This window comes from Patagioenas fasciata, chromosome 3 (genome assembly GCF_037038585.1).
Source record: "Patagioenas fasciata isolate bPatFas1 chromosome 3, bPatFas1.hap1, whole genome shotgun sequence".
NCBI classification, from domain to species: domain Eukaryota; kingdom Metazoa; phylum Chordata; class Aves; order Columbiformes; family Columbidae; genus Patagioenas; species Patagioenas fasciata.
The window spans coordinates 26811483-26826499 of NC_092522.1; the positions used below are offsets into that span (position 1 = coordinate 26811483).

The following is a 15017-nucleotide window of genomic DNA, read 5'->3' on the forward strand; positions in this document are numbered from 1 at the left end:
TCTCCTAGTGAAGACATTACAGTTTATTGCTAGCTGTGGGCTGTTGCTGTAACAGCATTTTTATAGCCTTATGTGAGTCATGCTAAACTGCGACTCAATATTTTATGTATCTCAATATGTTGTTCTACATTCCTTGTTACAGCCTTTGAAATTTTTCATCTTACTGACTGCAGTTGATACTCGCTGGTAATTCCTTTAATGTTTCCTATAGTTATTTTTCAGCCTATTTGAAGTGCAAATATTTTTGGTACGGTAACATCTGCAGTGATGATTAAAATTACTTCAGGTTTGGAATACAAGCTTGACAGCTGGTTGTGAACAATGGAGAAAGTTGCAAAACTGAGTTGGTCTGATAAATAATGCTGTGATAGAAAAACACTCTTGAATTTGGAGGCAGGTTTCAGATTAACTGTTCTATCTAGTTACTATTGCCAATTTTTTTTTTTTTCAATTATAGGAAGAGAAATGAGAGCTCCAGTAAAATCAATCAAAAGAGATTTCTTGGGATTTCAGGATAAGGAGTTTTAATATCAACCAATGGCATGTTGAAAGTGCAGTGTGAATAAAAAGCTGAAGTAAATTGTGTATTGTATTCTCAATCTATTACAAAGGGGCTTCCAGTGTCCCAAATTGATCAAGTAATTCTCATAATCCTAAGGAAATATGTTGAAGTAATTATAGTATTAATTTGTCTGATCCATCCAAGAGATAATGTACTTAGGATACAGTTATACTATACATGAGACCATGACTGAAATGTTTACGGTAAACAAGGTCTCTGCCCTGTACAGTTCTTAGTTCAGAAGAGACCTGATGTTCAGTAGGAAAGATTAATTGCAGGAGTTCATAAGATTCAAAGTTATAGTTTCATGGAAAGTAAGTGCCTTACTGCTCAGGGCATTTTAAGAATCATATTATCCCTTAAACACTTAAGGGTGTTCACTCCTCTTAAGTTTTATCTTTTGACCTGGTAACATCTGTATTGACAATATTTTGGGGGGAATTCAAGGCAAGTTTAGATTAAATATATAAATCCAAGCTGCGTATGTTGTGTTTGATCTTGAAGTATTTTATAGAACTAAGGCAAATTTACTACCATCTTTATACTGTTATCTGGAGTGAATTGGTATGCCCACTCTAGGAGCTACATTGATTTTAGTGATATGGTTATCCATATGGGTGCACAAATTGATCATACACTACGATGTAAGACATTAGTGTCCCTGTCTTTCCTTCTACTTTGTGCCCCAGATATTATATATGCTAGTTCATGTCCTGTCATGTTAGCAGAAACCTGTTCATCTTAAGAGCTGAGTGTGGGTTCTGTTCCAGCAGCATGTGTAGAAACCTTGTACAGATATACCTGGACTTGTCTCTGCTGGTGTTTGGAATTCCTACTACATAAGCAAAGAAAAAACAAAGTAAAACCCAAGTGATAAATCCACACACACCCCAGAAACTCTCTGCAGAAACTTTGAAAACTTGAAGAATTAGTTTTAAATAGTTTTGATTCTACGAAGTAAATTCTGGGTTCATTTGCTTCCACTTTTCTCTTTCTCTCTGAGTTGTCAGAAAATCATTGCTTCATTTGGACTGCTTTTCCTACTGTATTGATTCTCTTAATTCTGAGAAGTATTTTCATGTGATTATTGAGGTTTTGATTCTTCTGAACCAAATGGATTAAGGAGAAGTATAGCTTTCTTCTAGGGCTGTCTCATCCTTTACAAGATAATATGATGATTCTGCTGTACTAAGAGCCAAAGAAAATTTTAGTTTAAGAGGGAGTAATAGGACTAGAGATTACAGCAAGACAGAAAAAGAGACATGAGAAATAAATGCAAATGACACAATAGTTTCAGGAATCCAAAATGAGCTTGTGTTTCTCTCCATGCTGTTGTTCATCTTGCACTTGAAATGTTTAAGTGTCTCTGAAAAACATTTAAAAAGAGAATATAAATTTCTTTAGGTAAAATATTTCATAACCAGCTTGGATTTCTTAAATGTGCTCTTCAGTTCCACCATTAATATTTGAAATTTGTGTACTTGATGGTCATGACTGTCCATTCAAGCATCACCATCAAGTACCTTTAAGGTTTGTGGTTAAGTGAGAGAGGGAACCTGTGTGCTATGTTTCCAGATTTTTTCCACTATTTGTGGATCCTTTCATTATTTTATACTGTAAAACAAATTGAAGAGTCTTACTTTTAAACATCTTGTACATAATTTACTGAATGTCTTCCACATTTAACAGTTCGTGTGATGTAGTAAAGAGCGTGAACATTATTCTCTGCTTTTCCTCAATGACAGAGGTCTTCTGATGCTTTGATGAGAGAACCTGGTTGTGGTGATTACAGAGAAGGTTCACAGCCTTTGGAGTAGGATGAAGTTCTGCAGCAATCATTTGATGTTTTCTCTTCATTTCATAATTATGTTCATGTGAATATGGGTGAACTTACCAAAGCATACTAAGTTAAAGATGTGCTGAATGCTAGTGAAATTTGAGCAGGAGGGAGCAAAACTTGTAAAGGATAAGGCCTTAATCAGACAGTGTATGTATTCAGGGATCTTTTTCCTTACACATATGTGTGATTCTATGAATGAGTGCCTACATGTGGTAGGAAACTTTGCGTGTAATACTCTAGAGTTACCTGTAGCAGAGTATTCTCTCAATATCACTCCATTGAATCAATATTTTAAAAAAATCAAACAGATATCAGCCATTTGGAAGGACAGAATTAGTATCTATTAAAAAAAGACATACACTATAACAAAGTTACTGTTTTAACTTCATTTTAGCTTTTAGGCAGCATTAAGAGATTTTCTTAAGGATAATTATGACAACTCTTAAATAGAAATCCCTCAAACACTATCAAAGAGGAATATTATATGTTCCATTTCTCATCCATAAATTTAAAATGTGCTCCCTACCCGCCCAAAAAAAAAAAAAAAAAAAAAAAAAAAAAAAAAAAAAAAAACAAAAAACCACAAACAAACAAAAAACACCAACCAAAAAAAACCCACAACAACAACAAAAATAACCCCACTTCTCTCCTTTCCAAAACAGAAATTTGGGAGGATACCTTTTAAAAGGAACGTATGCGGATGTGTTGCAAATTGCGTAGGACCAGTTTGAATGCAATAATCTTGATAGGATGGACATTAAGACTACCTTGCCTATGGTGACTAAAATGGTTTTGGCAGATTAAATTGTTATAAAGTTCACACTTAACACTTGAGATTCTTATGTTGTTTTCTTGCTTTTCTGTTTTTTTTTTTTGTGAAATACATAGGCATTTCAGTAGGACCATGGAGGAGCTGGTTCACGATCTAGTTTCGGCACTGGAAGAAAGTTCAGAGCAAGCCAGAGGAGGTTTTGCTGATACTGGAGATCATTCTCGAAGTGTGTCTTGTCTTCTAAAGCGACAGGCAAGGAAAAGGAGGGGACGAAAAAGACGTTCATTTACCACCCATCATCCTTGGGAGACTGGTCACTGCTTAAGTGAGGGTTCTGATTCCAGTTTAGAAGAATCAAACAAGGACTACAGGGAGAATCATACTAATAAGAAAGACCACAGTGACTCTGATGATCAGTTGTTGGTTGCTAAACGGAGGCCTTCCTCAAACTTAAATAACATTAGAGGCAAAAGACCTCTGTGGCATGACCCAGATTTGGCTGTTGACAGTTTGGGAAACAGAACTTTGCGCAGGAGAAGAAAGGTAAAACGGATGGCAATAGATCTGCCATCAGAAGTCGCTAATGCACGGACAATAACTCAACAGCAGGATAACAGCAGAGATCAAGAAATGGACAATGACAATAAATCATACCAACACCAAGAGTTTTCCAAGAGCAAAGTGAAAAAAAGAAAAGTAGCTGCATCTCGACAAGGACCAGAAATCTTGGATGAAGGAGTAGTTATAGAAAATGAAGAAGTGAGCCAAGCAAACAAGGATAAAATGGAGTATGAGGAGCAAAAAGGCTCAGATGAGAACATGAGTGACAGGTTATTCTTTCTTTTCCTTTTTACAGAAATTTTAGAAAATACTTGTTTGCTTTTATTACTGTTGTTTGTGTTGGCAATCTTTGGAATTTTCTTTAATTCCACAGTCAAAATGCAATCATCTGTCATATCTGTTTTAAGAGGTTACTCTTTTTAAAGTAATATTTTTAAACCGTATGAGTTGCTCAGGTTAAGGAATTCAATGTGAAATAGAGAGTCATGTAGCAGAGGAATAACCAAGAAAACAGTTTCTTGAAATAATACATTTAAATTGTTTCAAGATTAAAAATGGCAGAATGTACAAAAGTTTAAAATGTTTTTTTCTGGGTATTTCAACTGGTGACAGTTCTCAGACAAAAATTAAGGGTTTTTTTTTTCCACTTTTTAGACACTGCTGCTTTGATTATTCATCAGAAAGGTTGTCAGTGTTTAGAGTCACCATTTAGACAGTATGTTCTGATGTGTCATGGGCATAAAGACTCTGCAGGTTGCCAAGGATATACATCATTTACGAAATGCAAAAACCAATTTGCAGTTCAGAAACACCTGAGCTTACTATTAGAAAAATAGAGGAATGATGACCCTTTGGCAGTATACCTCATCCATCCATTCCAGACAGCAGTCATACTACAATGGTAATTGTTTCCAAAGTACTATTTTGACAACACAGTAAGGTGTAAGTCATTTTTCCACCACACACAAGGGATGTTACCTGCAGGGCCTGGTAAGCTTGATTATGTTTATTTCATGTGCCTGGTTCTGAATGCAGAACTGTTGACAAGACAGATTCATATTAAAACACATAATTTAGGCCATTTGCTTGACAGCACTAGTGTCCCTGTTTTTTTTTTTTTATAGGCATTGTATCTATACATTGTGAAGTGTTTGCCTTACTGGAGAGGTAGAATTAAGATACAGAGAGTACTCAGGGACTTTGACCAGAGCAGACAGATCAGTTACTTACTGCAATAGCAGCATTAGTGGTAAGTGACTAACACCGGTTATTGCTGCAAAAGTTCTTTTAACCCTTTTTATTACATACCGGTTTTGTCCCTCACCTGTGGACAGTAAGCAACTGAAAAACTGAATTGATCCTGAGTCTTGCAGATTGTTCCTAATGCCTTAATTACTAGAGCAGAAAGCAGTCCTTAAGGGCTGCCAGTCTAACTTCAGGCAAATCACTTTGACATGCAAGACAGGAGTGTGTGTTGCCAGGAAGCCTTTAGAAAACTTCCCTCTTTGATACCAGGAATCTGTTCCCCCAAGTTTGGTACATAAAGACAGATGGTTACATTTTCCTTGGAGTTAGGCACCATTGCATGGTTCATCATATGCCCATACTCCTGTCGCCTCTTTATTTGTAAAAGATCTTCTGTTCTAATACAAGGGTAACAGCTTTCCAAATCAAAAATTCTGTAGCTAATTTTTGAGCGAAGAGTGGTTGATATAAAAATCCTCTTGTAGGCTCCCAAAAGTGTACTACTTTCAGGTCAGTCTGAATATATATATATGTAATGTTTTTTTCCACAAAGTAAGTGTTATTGATTTTAAAAGTTCATCTGCCTCTTCAAAATGATTCATGTTTTATTACATCAAATGCTGTCATTTTTCAAATTGTACTTGAAATGTTTGTCTCTGGCCCCAATAAATGGCCTCTAAAACCGTTCTCATCTTCATAGTGTTTTCTGCTCATGCATATGGTTATGGTTTTTACTGAATTTCTTGCAATGGTCATCTGTACCAAAAGGCTTGAACACCACTGAATTAGAAAATTTGTGTTCCAAAATGTGATTAGAAATCCACCATATCTGAGCCTCTCAAGTGTGTACTGTATCTGAATATTTTGTATGTGAATAATATTAACTTGTTTTAAACTAGCTTTACTTAAATGCAATAGTGCCTTTATTGCTTGATGTCATTTAGCTAGAAGAATTGGAAACACCTAGCAAACTCAGTGTATGTTCTAAAAGCTCAGATTTTAAAAGGGAACATGAGTTTTGTAAGACTGCATAAGATATGGAGAAATAATGAAGCGTCTTGGATAAGATTCATGCTTCAATAGCATTTGTTGGAAGAGGAGAAAGAGTCTAAAATATTTTCTAATTTTGTACATTTATGTGCCTACAGTTTACTAATTATTCCAAGAACAAGGATTAATTTTATAGAAGTTCTAAAAACAAAATGAAGCCAATATTTTTTGATGGGAGTTAAATTGCTATGATCTAAAACTAGTGAGAAGTTTTCTGTGTATACATGAAATTACTTCAAAATAACATATATATTTGAAGTCACACTTCTTTTGCAGTCTTTTATCTGTGTGTGTTCAAATACCAAACACAACAATAACCCTTTTTCAAGTGCAGGTTTCAGAAGTAGTAGGAGGAGTCTTAAAGCTCTTAAAATGTCAGCATCTAAATGATCCCAAAAGATTAATTCCTTTGATGTTGGTTTTGAGCACTGGAAATGAGATTTTTGTGATCAGAGCTCATTGTCCCATATTCTCAATGCTTAGCTCCTTGGTCAGTTTAAGCCAAATTTGCAATGCATCGAAATTCCACATGACATTTAATTCCTGCAAGCTTTGGTAATTGTTTCCATTTTAAGTGACTAAATAGAGGAGAAATTTCGATTTCGCCTTTTGAAAGAGCAGCAGTGAAGCTGCCCACCCACCCTCCAAACTGCCAGTGAGAGTTCTTGGGAACAGGCTTGGTTAGTAAAATACATCACAAGTCTGTGTGAAACCAAGGTATAAAACAATTTGCTAGTGACTGTGACTAATAATAAAAATTATTTCTTCTTTGTTTCCAACAGATGTGTAAATAGGGCTGTGAAAACTTTTTGGATAGCAGAGCTGTTCCAGGTTTTGGCTTGCGTACCCTGGTTTATAGGACTAGAAGGAATTTGTGGGCTTTTCCTTTTCCTGGAAGTCATGCTGGGAAAGGAATTCTTAGTACAAAGCTATGGAATTGGCAGTATACAGTGCAAAATTATATTAAAACTGGAAATAAATTCCGTCATAACAGCTCTCATGTACTTAGACATTAATGTATTATCTCCAGAGGTTTTGAATTTATTAAGTGAAATGGCTGCCATGTAGCAATTATTTCTGCTGTAATCCCTGCCCTGTTTGACTGTGGCCTTAGGAGAATGAACACTGTGGCTGCCATGGATATTCCAGTGTTACTGTTTGACTTAATAAAAAAAAAAATACTCTGCATAACTTTTATATTTTCAGGTGTTTGTTTTCATGAACTTGGTGGTCCTTCAGTAAGAAATAATTCACAGTTAAAATACATTAGAGAGAAAAATAAATAGAAGAAAAAAAGGAGACTTCTCAAAATTGGAAATTTTAGTGGGGAGAGTTGCTGAAATACTAGGGTTGAAAGGATTTCCTAACTTGCATTTTAAAAAGTGCAATTAGACAGCAAATGGATAGGAAGAATCTATGAAAAGGGGTTGTTTTTTCTTTGAGTGTGAAGTAAAATTGTGCATAAGGAAATGTAAGGACAGTAAAGCCATCTATGTTGTAATTAAAGTGAGGATGGAGTGCTTGCTAGAAAGAAGTTACCAGGATTTGCAACATTAGGAAGTTCAAGTTTTTGTCTCCCCCATCAGAGATGGTTCCATTCTCATTGCTTGCCTGTCATCTTTCTTCTGCTTAGGGCAACTATGCAAGTGCTTAAGTCTGTTCTGATCAGATTATGTATAAAAGATGCTCTAAGTGTTGTTTATACAGTAAAAATATGGATAAGCAGAAGATACAGCAAAGATTAAGAAAACTTAATCTTCAAACACAGAGCTGTGTATGTATTTTTCTGAAAAAAAATCACTGCTTTCTGTCACTTGATACTCTATTGTGTTTCAAATCCTGTTGGGATGCCTCTCAAAGGAAGATACAAAAACCAAATATATACTTTTAATTAAGCACAATTTAGACTAATTTTATATAATTTATACTGCAAGCGTTAAAAATGACGTTTATTTTTGTGAGAGGTTAACATGTAAAAGGAAATAATTTTCCTGAGTCTCCTAGCTATTTGAAAATTAAAACTACTTTTCTTATTAGAAAGTAACTAAAAATAATTGAAACCAGTTAAATTCAAGTATAGGACTGCATGTGTGTTTTAGTATTTGTAAGTGTAGAAAGGTAAACAGACCTGCAGTATTTATAAAGAGCTTGTATGGAAGCTTGAGAGTAGCTGTAGTATTTATAACTTGTGCTTGAATTTTTGTGGTAAACTGATTTTTTTTATTTTTAATTTTTCTACATCTCACTGTAAATAAAACATGATTAAGTTTTGGTGAGAATATTGTTTCCTTAGCAGATATACTCTATTGGACAACAAATTGAAATAAGAGGTTTACAGAAATCCTTTTATGTGAAACTCAACGAATCGTGATCTGTGTTATTAAAAGACAAGTCTATTTTGCTATTTGGAGACACATGGAATATTGTTTGTAATGATATGTATACAGAAAAAAAAGCCTATTGATTTTGATGTCTTTGAATTAAGAGAGAAGTGTGTGCATGTTGTATACACACATTCTAATTTTAGGGCCACGTTGGAAATGACAGAAAAGTAAACTGTAACTTGCTTTTTTCTGTTGGTGTTACGATCGTTGATCATACTTTCTTCGGGGTGATCTTTATTTTGATGTAATTGGCTACCCTTGTTAAAACTTTTTTCTTTCTTCCCAAGTAGTATGTCATGAAACCTCAAGCAGTGTCTTTTCCAGAATACTTGCAAATGACGCTTAGAGAGGTAATTCAATTTTCAGACTCTAATATTTCATCTGCTGAAGGAAGGCTTAGGCTGCTTTTGATTGAGACTTTTCCTATTTTATTGAGCAGTGGTGTTCCAGGATCAAGCTGAATTGCACAGCATAAGAAGGAAGCAGTGAGCATTTGATGGAAGCACATAATAAAATGCATCAATTGTGTCAGCACCTCGTTGCAGTCACATCTGGCTTACTGTCAGGGTACCATTAGATTCCTCTGGTTTTATGTGCCAAAAATAATATGCTTTGTAGTTAATGGAACTAGGATATTTGCAGTTGGATTAAAGAAAAAATCATCCTATTTTCTTTCCGATCTTTGTTGGGCTTAAGTTCAATTTGATCACAGCCTTGTCTCCTTAAAATTTTACGACTGAAAGATCAATTGTTCTTTTGATCTATTTCTTTCTTTCTCTTATTACAGTGAATCCAGCAGTCTGAGCAGCAGTGATGCTGGTTTGTTTACCAATGATGAGGGAAGACAAGGTATTGAAACAATCTTTCCCTTCTCCACCCCTCAAACCACATCAGTTGAAATTCTGTAAGCGTTAGAAGTTACTTCATAGATTAATTACTGTATTTCAGTTGCTATTACTATTTTAATGAGTTGAAGAATAGCTCGCTTTCTGGGTTTTTTGAAATGTTACTAGGGGATGTCCTGAATCCCTGACTTAGTCAAAAGCTGTCTTGAAAAGTAGTCTTTGTAATATAATAAATTTACTTACAACATGAGTGTCTCCAGAAGGTTATCTATACTGTAAAGTTTTAATTCTTCACTTGCTCCAATTTTTGGACAAGACTTTGTAATCATAATACTGCATCTCAAAATATTTTTGAAGTGTCTATTTTTCTTCTAAATTGATATGGCAGGATTTTAGAGTTTTTTCATTCAGTAGTTTGTTTGAAAAGTAGTTTAAACAAACTACTTTTCCAGCAGTCTAAGACTGAGATTAGAAGATGCATGATATTTAAGTCTCTCCTCAAAAATTTTTCTTTACTCTAAAATGCAGTGAAAATTTGAAGTTTTCTTCCAGTATGCATAATGTTCTCTCATGTTTTTATGTGATAAAACTATTAAGGATGGAAATATAAGACTTTTTTTTCAGTTTCAGTGTTTTTTACCATCTTTAAATGCAACACATTTACCTGTATTATGCTAGTATGTTAGTGCCCATCTCATGGATTAAAAACATGCTGTCTTTGACAGTATACAAAAATGAGGCAAAAATAGACTCACAGGTGATTTAAGACTGGCTTTTGTGTCAGCAATTTCAGGTTAATGGTAATTGAGATTGTTTTCTTATGCAGTTTGCCACAGACTACGTGAGTGTGTGCAAGATAACAAATCTCAACCCCTTCCACAGTAGTGATTCTTGTTAAAGGAAATGTTTCTTGGTGGTGGTGTTTGTATGTGTCTTTTATTGTTTGGTTTGGCTTTTTTCCTTAGTTGTTTTGTTTTGGGGGTTTTTTGGTTGTTTTTATTTTGTTTTGTTTGTTTTGTTTCTTTTTTGTTGTTTTTTTCTACTGTCTCTCTTCAATTTTAACATTACAATAGGGAGACTTAAAACAGGTGTTACATTCCTTGCTTAACAGTAACTTGTACCGCGTAAACTGTACCTCCCACTCTGGGTATCTGTTTTCAGTTGTGCTAACACATGACTTTCTTGCAGAATTTAGACTCTCTTTGAAAGTTTAGATTGATCTTTTCACTTCAGATGAAAAGTATTTTGATATCAGAATGTCAAAAAGATTTGCTTTTACTTCCTTATATACATTTCTCTTTTGACGTGGAAATTTTAAAACTTTTGTCCTATATATTTGTGTAATATGTGTATTATGTCCTACCACATTTCATGTTTACATACATTTTTGAAGTACGCTTATGATATATTTGTATCAATATTTGTCCTTAAATTCTGAACTAAATTATCTAAATCTCTCAATAATATGGTTGAAAATGTCCACTTACTTTCTGTTTTTCTTATGTTTTTCATGGGAAGAGAAAAGGGGAGGGATCGGTGAACGACAGCGTTCTTTCACTGGTGTGTTGTTACCGTTCTAGTGTTGGTTCTTTACTATAGAACTGTAATTCTGATTTTTACCTGCTCAATTTTTGTACCTTGATTCAGTTTGATTCTCATTTTCAAACAGAAAGTCTTAGACCTGAAATAGTATTCTGAAACATAGAAGAACAACAGTAATTAAACTTGGGAAGGATATTGTCGGGACAAAACTTTATTTTCTTAATCTCTACTTTGAACTAATTATTTTCTTGCCGTGATCAGAAGACCATTAGCTTCGCACTGAATCTCAGACATTCTTATATCTGTGTTATAGCTTCGGTTTTGTGAAAACTTTTCCATGAAATTGCTATCAGAGATCCTACTGCAAAACCAATTTTTAAAATTTTCTAATAATACTTATTCCCCCAAAGAAAATGCTAGTGATTTTTATATTTGTACTTGCTTTATGAAAATGAGGTTGTTTTGTCTGTTAATTGATTTCTAGCTCAGGTAAGACACACAAAAAGTTTAAAAACAAAAAAGTAGGAGAAAATAAATCTGATGAAGGCAAAGGAAAAGCCTAGATGAGATGAACAAGGCTGCAAGAGGAGAGGATGGAAAAGAATTAAGGGAAGAATTGGCCTATTTTGTTGTCTGTTTTTAAAAGCTAGACTTACTTCTGTCTTCCCAGTGTCCCTCCTCCAGGATAGATGTTCAGAACATCAGCATCTTGACCTCATTTTTAGTTCAAATTTTCTGCACTTCTGACTTCATGTCCCGACTAAGTCAAGTGGAGAACCAGAGACTGATTAATGCTGCCTGGTGAAATACTTGCTTTAAATGATGTGCCTGCCATCATTCAGAAGTTTGAGTAGCAAAGGATGGCACAATCCTGTTCTCCAGGGCAACATTTGTTCATTTTGTGCCTCTGAGATTAAGAACCACATCTCATTTATTGCAGACAAATACTATGTATAAAACCCTAATTAATTCCCAGAACATATTCATCCTATGGGACAGACATTCTAGAAAAGAAAGTGATCGAAAGCCGCCATTTCTTCAAGCGGTTGTCCAAGTCAGTTAAATAGTTGAATATTTAGTTCTGAACTTCAGAGTGCCTGACCTTGCAACTTTTAAGATTTCTCAAAATTGTTTCAGAAAACAAATGGAAGTAAATTCTACCACAGTAACTGTACTCTTCTGTGCACAGGCTCTTGGAAGACGTTCAGCTTTTATAATTTGATTCAAGAAAGCCAGGTGTAGCTATAAGAGGGGGTAGTAGTGGAATAACTGCTAGGTATATTTTAATTGTCATTGATCGCTATGATAAAGTTGCCAAGACTTAAATCCTGTGTTCAGGTTCTACTATGTGGTGCACCATCTAACCTTTTTTTAAAAACCTTTATAACCTTTTCCTTTCCAGCCTGCCTCTGTTCCAGTCTGGTAGCTCTTTTTGTTTGATTTGTTTTGTTCCTATGATGATCTCATCCGAGCCTCGCCATGCTTGTCCTCTTTCCCCAGGATATCCAGGTGCTTGTCTTGGGTCATGTGAGAGGGCAAAAGCAGCTCTTTTGCTGTGCCCTGTTCTTCTGTCATATTGCCTTTTGCCAGAAGTAATTAGTACCCAATGCTTTCCAATCCCAGTGTGGCAAATGTTTTTCTTCTGTGAAACATTGCCTACCCTGTACAGTTGTCCAGCAAAAGCTTAAAGATCACAGAAGATGCTCAGTGCAGGTACAGTCAGTGAAGGATATAGCTGCTGAACTATTAACAAACCTCAAGTTAATTCTTACAGGCTGTTTTGCATTTATTACAAACTTTAATGATAAGCGGTGTTATGTCCAGTGTAGAAAACTTTTGCAAGAAGAGTTTTGAATCAAAATGGCCAATCTTACATTGCAATGTATAATACAACTCTCTTGTAGGCTTAGCAAGTAGGATCACCTGCAGTTTCAAGGCACTTTACAGGTGTGCTTTACAAAGGCGCTTTATAAGTTAAAAGTGCTTAAAGTTGAGCTTTCAACACAGTGTTAACAACGGTGTAATGTTATTCAAACACTAGTTGGTATTATTGCTGTTTTGGGAAAAAAAAGTCAAACTGCAAGTATATTCTTTAATGAATTGTATAATGTGGTTATGGCAAATAAAACATTATATTCTGCGTTCCTAGTCCATCTACACCTACTAGTACGTTTGGGGAACTTTGAAGTTTGACTTAAGACCTCTTAAATCATGACATGCAGCACTTGAAATGTCCTTTAAGATCTAAGCAAGTAAGAGGAAAATTATATTAATAAAGTGTTAAATAGTTAAAATTGGAGAAGGTCAGGGAATGTCAGATTTCCACTGCGGATGTGGCTGAGCTTTTGAAGATAGCTGTTCATTATTTTATGATTAAACATATATTCATTACTGTGTCCTTTATGAAGATGACCCACTACTGACTCAATATATGAGAATTCCATCCTTTTGTCTTCTGTAGTGAGAAACTAATTTGGACCTTGTATAACATGTCAGTAACTGCAGGTGTCAGGTTGTCATTCTCCATATATAAAATAAATGGAATGTGCAATACCAGGTATAATCACCAGTAGTTTTGGACTGTTGCGACCAATTAATTTGTCTTTGCAGGTGAAAAATAGTGTTAACTTGTTGTATATGACCTGAATAGTTGAAATCCTAAATATTACATGTGGATCACTGTGGCAGAGGTGAACATAAAACTGAGATCATGTGATATCCTTGGTCCAATTTATTAATGGCATACCTGTACAGTCCTCCTACCCAAGGGCAGGGTATGATGTTATGTTGGACAAGCAGGTGGCAGAAGGCCTTCATGTGAAGTTTTCCAGCTTGAATCAGAAGAATTAGCTGTTTAAATGGTGTCTGAACGGTGTCCTGCTATCGTTTCTGCCAAGCTGGTTCTGTAAAGTGCGGAGGGCAGCCTGCAATGTGCCTCTGCGGATGGGTAACTTAAGCTCCTGCTTTCCTAAAACTCCCAGTGTGTGTTACAGTGAGTCTTCCCATGTTACCTGTTGATTATTAGAGGTGTTGGCAGTGGTTTTGTTTGTTTGTTTGTTTTTAACCTAGAAAGCAAGAAACTGGTTACAGAAATGAGAGTAGCACATGCATAGCAAAGAATACCGTAGGATGCTATTGCTCTCTGTGTGTGAATTGATGGGTAATGGAGCAGCACAGCAGCAAGCAATGTTTGTGGGACACTGATGCCCAGCTCTCTTCACCGTAGCCCTCGAAGTAGGTTGTGGTTGTTACAGGAAATCACACACACAACATGTGACTGCTATGGAGGGTAGTCTGGCCGTTTGGAAATAAAACGAGGAAGAAGGGGAAAAACCCTGTCTGTTTGCAGTGGGAAGTCTGTTATAATCCTGCACTGCTTTAGCTAAAATAAGATTCAGGTGAAGATATTTTGAACATGAAGGTGATGGTGATGTAAATGGGGTTTGTGTCCATAGGGGAACCATAAGAAGCCTGCATAAATCATTTTCTAAACTTCTTAAAGGGGAAGAGAAGTAATTTAACATGAAGGAGTGGTAATTTCATAAATATGTAAACTCAATAATACAGAAGTGAAAATTAGGGAAACAGTAACTGGGGAGAGGGGAAAGCTTATAAATAAGCCACGAACTGAAGTGCCTTGAAATTTTAGAATAGAAGTTGACATTTCTGAGATTTAAATTGATTTTATTTTTTTATCAGTATAGTTATAATTGAATGTAAATTGCTTTGAAGTACTTCCTTGAAGCATTAGCATTACCCACAAACAAGTTTGTTGTGTTTTAAATATATGACTAGAAGAATGCATGGGCTCAGACATCAGTCTTTGGAGATCTGGAGGTGATTTTACCTTTTCTGTAGCTTGGAAGAATATGATAATTTGCTCTAGTCTTGCGCTGAGTAGAGGTTCAGCAGCCTTAACAGGACAATGCAGTGAATCTTTTGAAGTATTTAGAATTTTTAATTCTGAGAAGTTCACATGTGCTACAGATACTGTTGCCTTTTCAGAGCTGTAGATTTAGTAGGATAAAAGGCAAGTATTTGGTTACAAAACTCTTGAGCAGTAGGCCTCGGTGTTACTTTGTAACATATGTAAGAGGCTAGGAATCCATCAAATGGAGTGATCTTCCCTGACTCTTGGAAAATTGCATCCCTTCAGGGTGGAGCAACTGGGGAACAAAATACCTGTGGGCACTTTCACCTGGATAAGAATAGTAGT

The 15017-nt window shown here is 35.5% G+C and overlaps 1 protein-coding gene across 1 annotated transcript in view; it reads left to right on the forward strand.

The window, feature by feature from the left end:
* Positions 1-15017, forward strand: part of GPATCH2 (G-patch domain containing 2) — a 122178-nt gene that overhangs the window by 4340 nt on the left and 102821 nt on the right. The window contains exons 2-3 of the mRNA XM_065835013.2: positions 3291-4004; positions 9202-9263. Coding sequence (XP_065691085.1) covers positions 3291-4004; positions 9202-9263 — 776 coding nt within the window. The remainder of the gene's footprint in view (positions 1-3290; positions 4005-9201; positions 9264-15017) is intronic.